We start from the raw sequence: 9,464 nt of genomic DNA, 5'->3' as shown, positions 1-9,464 counted from the left end.
ATCAGTAACACTATTATTAATACAATTACTATCACATTAGTTAAAAAATAACAATCAAACACACACAAAAAAAACAAAATCATAAAAAATGTTTTTGTTAGAATAGATCCAAAGATTGTTGTAATTTCCATTGTTGTCTTCCAAAGATCAATTCATCAAATTATCAGTAAACTTGAACATAAACAGTAACCATTTCATTTCCCTATTATCAATAGTTTTTCACGACACCAATAATAATAAGTGATTTATAGGGAACCATAAATATTCAAAAATTTACAGTATTTTTATTTTATTTTATTTTTTGGCACCGCCTTTAGCACCATCGCTTCATGGGGGGGGTCAGGCTCCCATGCACGCAACGTGACGTGACCACACAATATGGTGAAAACGTTGGTGTGCGTAACAGAACTCAACAGACATACATGCCCTCCAAAAAATGGAAAACAGGTTTTACCGTGACCGTGACGGTCTTGAGTGCGACGAGCTCGACGTAGTAATTGACAAAGAACCCCCTAACCCTACATTCCCAAAAAACAGATCAGACAAGTAATTCCCCACATCCTCAGGGGCAAATCTGACCAATACAGCCAAATTTCTTTCTCCACCCAACGCAATCCTATGCGTATTGTACAACTCTCTGTACGCCCCCACCAGCTTCCCCGCTATCGACACTTTGATCTCGTCCCGGAGCTTACTATCCGGTACTACGCACACCGATTGCTTACGGTACGCCTGCTCGAACGCCTCGTTGAATCTCAAGAAACATTTCTTTACTTCTTCCGGCGACATCGCCGCTGTTGGATCTTCCGGTACTGATTTGATGACGTGGTCCCATCCTAACCGTTCATATTTGTCTGAGAACTGTTTGACTTTGAGATCGTGCTTTGATAGCCAATCATCGCCGAGGATATACTTGAGGTTCGATGTGCGGACTTTGGTGACGATGTGTTGATGATTGTTGGCTAAGAAGAGGTAAGAGAGAGAGACATCTTTGTAGTGTTTTGCTTTGCCGTCGAGTTTGCAGAGGAGGACGAGAATAAGCCACGCGAATCGGTGAGAAATCGCCGGTACCGGAGAATCGTCGGACACTGATGTGTCGAAGTAAGACTCCGGCAACGATGATTTCAACGGCGGAGGATAATCGGCGAGGATGTCTCCCATAACATGGCTGTAATCGGCGAGGAGAGAGACGTAATCCATGACGTAGACAGTCAGGGGATGGATTCCGGCGCCGGCGACCGGTGATTTCGATGCGTCCTTCTGGATCGTCGATTCGAACTCGGCTAGCATTGTTCGTACGGACTCACTGAGCTTGGTCAGAGAAGTGATTGCTTGTGATCGGACTGCGGAGGTTGATTCGAACGAGAAGATCGATTCGATCTCCGGCCAGTGTTCCGCAATTGCAGTGTACATGTCGAGCGTGCGGAACATCTTTTCCGGCGGTTTCTTGGTGCTTTTCACCACATTTTCCGGGAATCCAAACAGAATCTGGCCTCCTTCTCTCGTGATCTCTGTGAAACATGACTCTCTGATGGATTCAGATGATGCGAAGACGTGATCACAGAGAATTTTCTCTCCATTGAAAAGCGTCTTCACGGCAATCTTCACAGCATTCAACCAATTGTTGATTTTCATCTCCAACATCTCCCAATCCATCTTATGAATCTTCGAAGAGCTCAATTTCTCAACTCCGAGTCGATATATACCTTCATCGACTATCGATTTTCGTATAATCTTATATATCTTCACGCACTCTTTTCCATATCCAGATGATATCATACACTCCGCAATCGATCTCAGATCAGTCATCGCAACAGTGGATTCATGCTCAACTTCTTCAATAGAATTAGCTGCGATCCGAATCTCATCCTCAGGCACATCATCATCCTCATAATCAGACACGCTAGATCTAGTCGAGGCAAGCGATGATCGAGCCGAGACAGATTCAGGATCCAAATGAGCTCGATTCATCGACAGAATCTGATAAAACTCCTTCTGAAGCCGCTTCATCGCAATCTCCATCAGGTTCTGACCGCGTACGAGTTTTTCAGAACTCGCGTCCTCCATGACCAACAAGTGCATAGATTTCTGCAAATTGTTAACGCACTTGATGAATTCTGCAGCTTCTCTCCGGTTCTCGTAGAAGAGAGATGTGACTTTTGCGTAAGTCGAAGTATCCGGATTCCATTTCATGATCATGGAGTCGGCGACGGCGAGAGTTCGGTCCATGACTGATTCGGAAAAGCTGAGTCTAGGGGCAGGGTAGTGTGAAATTGAAGACGATGGCGACGCTTTCGTGGTAAAGAAAAGGCTTCTCATTCCTTTCCTCGGCATAATTTCTAGCTGCTAGCAGATATCAAAATCAACAAGACAGAAATGAGAGATGAGAGGTAAGCCTTTTAAACACTCTTTGTGTGCTAAACTAGGAGATATATCAAAATAAATGACACAAAAAAGAGAGATCAGAGTTGTTGGGGTTTGGGGTGTTTGAGGGGTATTTATAGAGGAGGGGATGATGGATGGAGGAAGTGGGACGCAGCTGCTGAGGCAAGCATTTGATATTTGGGGCGACTTTCTCGGGCGTCAATGATCCACGTTGGTTAGCTTGACTCTGTGGGGTACACGTGTCACCTTGTGGCAGTGATTCCGTGGAAACCAAAACTGATTAAACTAATTGAAGGAAAAGTATTTTAGTTAATACGTTTTCTTCAAGTAACCATACATTTTTTAAATTAAAGGTTTTATTTTGAGATATATTGTCGGAATTATTGATCCACTCATATATAATTTTGATCAATTTGTTTTTTGATATGTAGCATTATCATTTTACTTAGATACTATTTGGCATAAACTAAATAAGTGTACTTATTTAGCTTACATCACTTCTCTATCTTTTCTGTATATCTTTTTGTAAAAAATTAAAAAGTATATTTATTTAGATTATCTCAAACAACATCTTATCATACACTAGCAGTTGGCACGCGCTATACATGTGAAATTCAAATAAATAAAAATAAAACAAAATTGTTGACATTCAAGTAATAATCATCTTTTTTAACAAACAAAAGATTTGGTTAGAGTGTAGTTTTGAGAATATTCCTTTCATTTATCTATTTTTTATTTTTTTTTGAATGGAGAAATGAATACTTAACGTGGGGAGAAAGCAGCTTCAAGATATCACCAGAAGTGTTCACTTTATATAATACTAATTTAGACAAATAAAAATAAAAATAAATAATAAAAAAATTAATATTATAATATATAAATTGTTTAAATAGTATGTGTGTTTTTAATGAAACTCATGTGTTTTTAATGAAACTCAAGATGTTAGATTCAAATTTTACTTGCATTATAGTATTATAATTTTTTATTTTAACATATAAAAATCTGTCACATGACATGAGGAGAAGGTTTGACACCAAGCTCAATATTCACATATACAATAGTATTGATAAACGGATAGATAATGCAAAGTCGTAAAGACTACAAACGAAAACACTCAAAGTTACACTCTTTTCGGTTTTGAGTTTTTAAAATTAAATTTTGAATTTTTTATTTTGATGTTTTGTTGTTTTTACATATTTTAGTCAAAAGAAATTTATTTTTTAAATGTACTTTATCTAAATCTACTTAAAAATTAAAATATTTGCGAAGAAATCTATAAATTCAACAAAAAAAAACAATAAATGCAACAACATAAAAAGAAGATTACTGAATTTTTGCATTTAATTTTATGCTTTTCATGTCTGTCTAAATTAAGTAAATTTAAAAAGTAATAAAACAATTTACCAAAAATCAAAATAACACGGATTGAAAATTTAAAAATTATTTTTAAAAGCTCTAAAACCAAACAGAATAATTGTTATTATTTTTTTTCTAAATATTTTTGTTTTACAAATGTTTGATTGGTCTAGGTGAGGATTAAATCAAATTTTTAGTCGCTAGATATGATATAAGCTCTGGCCTTTTTGGAAGGTAAAAAAAAAAGTCATCTTGTTAATTTATTAACTTATTTTGATCACATTATTTTTTTATTTTATATATATATATTAAAAAATTAATAAGTCAAAAAAAAAGTCACTTTTAAAAATAGACTTTTGTGTTATGTCCCCTGTTCTAAAAATTAATATCTATCCATATATTTTTACAAAAATACCCCAGACCTCCTGTACTTTCTTGCCCCCAACACCCCCACCCCACGTGAGGGTGGGTGATTGGAAGAAAAGAAAGGAAAAAAAAAAAACAGACCAATAAAATGTAAGTGGGGGTGCTGGGATGACTCCCACTGAGGTCCTAGCATAATTGATATTTTTATCTTCTCAAATTTTTTTTTATTATTATTTTTTAAAATATCTAATTAGTACGACGACACATAAGGTGTGACGTTATCAATTACTCATAGGTAAAAACGTATACAACGACGGCAGCAGACATATGATGGAATTAGAATATTCTACTAGCTATGTATATCAGGCGTGACGAAAACATTTCGTCCTGTATATTTAAATATATTAATTAATATTATATATTAAATTAATTTTATTCTTGTTTTTTGTTTGTTTATAAATGTTATCAGAATCTAGCTCTCCAGTAAATCTGGGAATTTAAAATGTATGACTATTTATATATAACTATTTTCTATTATTGTAATGACGGAATGAAAAACATATATTTTGTCGTGTCATTTGTTATTAGGACTTTTTAGTTTCACTTTGGAAGAATTATTGGTTAATTCATAACACTACGTGATTGTATTATTGGCTAATCACAAATTACGATATTTTTTTTTTATATATTTTTCAATCACTTAGGTCAAGTTTGGCAACTCAAAAATAATCCATTTTTTTTTATCATATCACCTCTCTACTTTTCTGTACATTTTTTTTGTAAAAAGACAAAAAATACATTTATTTAAGTCATCCCAAACAACCCTTTAATATAAAATCGTGAGTTTCATTTCCTGCATCAATCACAAAGTTTGTTGGAACAATCTTCTATGTACAATAAATAAATTGAAATCAAATTAAACAAATAAAATAAATAACTTACTGAATTTATTTTATCGAATCGAATGAAAAATAAAACGATCAAATCGAATGTGTGACACTCTATCCTTAAGACAGATTCGCCCCGCTACGATACTTACGGTTAAGTGACGTCTATCTCCCAAGATACAATGATCTTCACAAATTGCAGTAACACTCTAAATAATTTGTACGGCGAACTAAAACCTTGTGTTCTATACTTTCTTTAATTTTTCCTAAAAACTAATATGAAGAGAATTTATGCAAAGGAGCAAAAAGGATTGCAAAAATGAAAATTTCAGACTGTTATTTTATTTTATTTTTAGATTTCAAGACTGCTGGAATTAGGTCTCAATATAGGCAACTTGTGGCTGTCCAAAATTTCGAACAGGTATGAATCTGTCCAACAGATTCAAATTTGAATTTTGAACAGATATGCTAACTACAGCAATTATATAACTGCCCAGAATTGCTGGGTAGTTTTCCTGATCTGTTTTGAACATATGAACCAGTTGAACCTCAGTTTAAATCTGTTCAAAACTGCCTAGGCAGATTTAAATTTGTTCTGAGCAAAAAATGAATCTGTTCGGGTGCAATCTGGGCAGAAAGTGAATCTGTCAGGGTTCAAACAGATTTGAAAACTGTTTTGGAAAAATGGACTGGAAGAGGTGACAATGGATGAAAAATTAAATTCAAAATTGAATTAATTTTGTTAAGAATTTTGGAAAAAATTCAAATAAATTTTTCCCAGAAAATTAATATAAGAACCAACCCGACATACAACCACATCCGCGCCTGGCCGGACGATGGCTCGAGCTTGCGTGTGGTCATTTGGGTTAAGGTTCACTTTGTCCATAACTCCTCCTTTCTACAAACTTTGGGTGCCTCTTGGGGCCCAACCCAAGTGTTGTCACCTAGAACTTATATACACACATAAGTTCTCTTAAGTTTCAATGTGAGACTAGCTTTACAAAGAAATCCACATTTAAGTCTTTAAATGTCCAATTCTACGAACCTGAAAACGACATCAACTTCCCATTCACTCATAAATGGTTTTGACAAACCGTCTTCACCGTGTGACTTGCCATGCGGTAAGAAACACGTCATCTCTTCAGATCCACCCCAAAAGACGTTTGGAGCCCACTCAATTTTGGGCTCAAAGTTAGCCCAAAATAAGCCTTATAAAACTAATTTTTCCAACATGCAAAACATCACATGACTCTACTTCTAAATCAATGAATAACTTCTCTTAGTTTGACAACGATTGAAACATGTTTTTTTTTTAAAGTTAGCCATTTTGACAAAGGGCTATTTTGGAAAGATGATTAAAAGTCATTTTCCAACTTTTAATCCATGTTGGGTCGTATCATCCCTCATATTTTTTACACATTTTTTCAAAAAAAAATTTAAAAAGTCAAAAAATTAATTTTTAACAATCTTCCCAAAAATAACCCAAAGTGATAATCCCTTTTTTTTCATATTTTAAACTTGTAATGATAGCCCCAAGGCTGCCTATCGTATGTGTAGGGGGTTTCAAGGTTAGATGGGTGATTAGAGAGTCAAAACTATGTTAATGGTCCAAAAATGGTAGAGATGACAGGAGAATGAGTAATAACAACTATCTAGGAGTTAGAGAGTATGTAGCTAAGTGAGGGTAAAGCAAGTAGCTCAAGAAGAAGTGTATAGCAGTGCCAAAAATGGACATCTCCCCCAAATCTCAAAAATTCCTCTTTTTTTGAACCTTGGGAAATGGGTCCTATTTATAGGCTTTTCCTTGGTACCAAGAAGACACCAAGTGGCCAAATAGAGAGAAGACATGTGTCCTAGAGGATCACATTGAATATTCTGCCTTGAGCCACTAGACTGAAAGTGCCACGTGTCCCTCTGCATGTACTGTTTACTATCTGTCTGCCTCCGCAATTACTTTTTTGAGCCTCAGCAAGTGTAGTTGCGACGAAAGTGTTTGGCGCTACAACTCCCTTTTGAGCCTCAACAAGTGCAGTTGCAGCAGGAGTGTTTGCCTCTGCATTTGCCTTCTCAGCTTGAACCTTAGCAAGTGCATTTGCAGTGGTGAACGTTGCCGCTGCACTTGCCTTCTCAGTTCTATTTGGCCAGTACATACATTCTCAAGACTCTATTAGTCTGCTATCAACTATGTTTGTGCTCACTTCAGTGAAACCTCCACCCTTAGCCATCTAACCACAAACTCCCCAGCTTCCCAGGGCGAAGGCCACAGCCAAGCCTGCTATCAGCCATGCTATGCCTTAACACCAAACCCAAGGGGGCTTCCTTAGTCCTGCCTGTGCGACTAAGGCAGGTCCATGACCTAGGTAATAGAAAAGGAGTCCCTTATGTTTGGGCTACCCTGCTCCTACCTTCACAGGATTACACCGGTAAACCAGTATCTCTGGGCCTACAATCAGCTCCAACCAGTAAGTTTTTTGGGGCCTGCTATCAATGCTAAGTTAAATAAATTTTGGAGAGGGGGCCTACTATCAACCCTAGGCTAGTAATGCTTTGGGACCTGCTATCAACGCCAAGCATTAGCCTCTACTCGCAGAGGGAAGCCTCTCTCAAGGCTGCTATCACCTTGGTAGGGTATCCCCTCTGCAACTTAGTTGCTACGAGAGTAGTTGCTGTAGTTGTCATTTCCCGCGACAGGTTCAAATGGCAGGACTGAAGATATTAGAGATGACAGCGCTAACAGAATGCCTCCGCATTAGGCGCTGCAAATATTGTCTCTGCAACTTAGTTGCGTCGGCTTTCTCTTTCCCTCAACAACTTGAGATAGCGGCGGAACCGAAGATATTAGGAATGGCGGCGCTGAGGAAAAATGCCTGAACAACTTTCCCGTTGCACATGTTCCCTCCGCAACTTCATCACTGCAGGTGTTGCCTCTACAACTTGACTTGGGCATTTTTCTTCATGGAGTCCATTTGGACCCCTGGTGGGTCGGACCTGCTTCGGCCCACTGTTGGCCTACTTCCCTTGGGTTTTGGCTCATGCTCATTTTTTCATTCCTGGTCGCCTTTTTGGGACGACCTCAGTGCTTAGGCCCATACTTAGTTTGGGCTTAATTTCTGACCATCTACATTTGCCCCCTGCGCGCGTGGGGGACACGCTCCTAGTTTCTCGCGCGTGCATGATATCAGCAAGTAACCTAAGGGTTGTGTCGGCTCTGAAAAGGTGCCCCCCCTTGACTGACAGGTCATAATGGGCCTAGGGAGGCTTATCGGTGCCCTTTTGCTGCTTCTTTTATAAATAGTGCCCTTGGGTCCACTGGTCCCCTATTTCTACCCAACACACTTTTTGTCTTCTTGTCTTATTCTTTCCTTAGTCCCCACTTTCCAAAGTCTTCTTTACCTTTCTTTATTCTTCTTCATGGCCAGCACAAGGTTTCTACCCGACAGAGCTACTCCACCCCCTACTGAGTAAATGAGGGCCCCATACTTTGGAGGGCTGGTTAACCCCTTCTGGAAGGCAGTTAACTTTTTCATTCTTGATGCCCTTTCTTTGGAGGAACCTCTGTTCCTTTTCGGGGAGGCTACTTTGGATGACGCGGACATGTTGAACCCAATTTCTGTGCTGCGGTTTCACGTAGAGCGTGGTAACTTTTCACATTCATACATCTACTATCGCCCTCACTCGAGCCCTCCAGCAGATAGCTCCCTCGGGGTCGATGACATCATTGCAGATGGTGGCTTCGAGCAGCGCTTACGAGTTGTCCGTCTCTTCAGTGCCATTTTGATTTCAAAGGAGTTATTAGTGCACAAGGTACAGACTAACACTAATATGATTGTGTCTCGCTGGAGCCGTGACACTCACACTTTTGCCTTGGTATGTGGAGAGATAACTCTAACTTTCGAAGATGTTGCTGTCTTTCTACATTTAAGCACCCATAGAGACCACCTCTTTGATCCAGTGTCCCTGACTCCCGTAGATCAAGTTACCGTCACTGCCCTCCAAAGTGCCTTTTGGGAGGCGCGGAAGTATGGCTCGTGGTATGACCTTAGGACTGGGGAACTACTCCAGGAGAGACCTAAGAGGAACAAAAACACCTATCTTTCCTAGCTAAAGCATTTCTTCAAGGACCTGTAACTTGTTGTAGGTGACATCACAGAGAAGAACCGCGACTCTGTAGTTAGGCTGGGCTACCACGACGACTTGTACTTGGCCGCCTTCGTCAGTTATTTCATCTCATTTTTTGTTCTACCTAGTAACCCTACCGAGAGCATTAATACCTTGGTGTTTCCATTGGCTGTCAAGCTCTGCAGTAGCAGTTAGATTCCTCTGGCCCCTCTCTTCTTGGGGAACCTATACTTCCATCTTGACCTCATCCATTCGGACATAGAGCGATCCATGAGCCGCTATGATATGTGGAGCTTTGTACATACTCAGTTTCTGACTGCTTTTTTTCTATGAGAGATTTCCTGCCATGGG

At 38.8% G+C, this 9,464-nt stretch overlaps 1 protein-coding gene across 1 annotated transcript; it reads right to left on the bottom strand.

The window, feature by feature from the left end:
• Positions 1–215: 215 nt before the first annotated feature.
• Positions 216–2,483, bottom strand: EXO70H4 (exocyst subunit exo70 family protein H4). The gene has a single exon (XM_028241930.2). The coding sequence runs from the start codon at positions 2,332–2,334 to the stop codon at positions 451–453; it is 1,884 nt and encodes a 627-aa protein (XP_028097731.2). The 5' UTR covers positions 2,335–2,483; the 3' UTR covers positions 216–450.
• Positions 2,484–9,464: the final 6,981 nt, after the last annotated feature.

This window comes from Camellia sinensis, chromosome 3 (assembly GCF_055761805.1).
Source record: "Camellia sinensis isolate YWXY chromosome 3, ASM5576180v1, whole genome shotgun sequence".
NCBI classification, from domain to species: Eukaryota; Viridiplantae; Streptophyta; class Magnoliopsida; order Ericales; family Theaceae; genus Camellia; species Camellia sinensis.
This window is presented reverse-complemented; position numbering and strand designations above follow the sequence as displayed.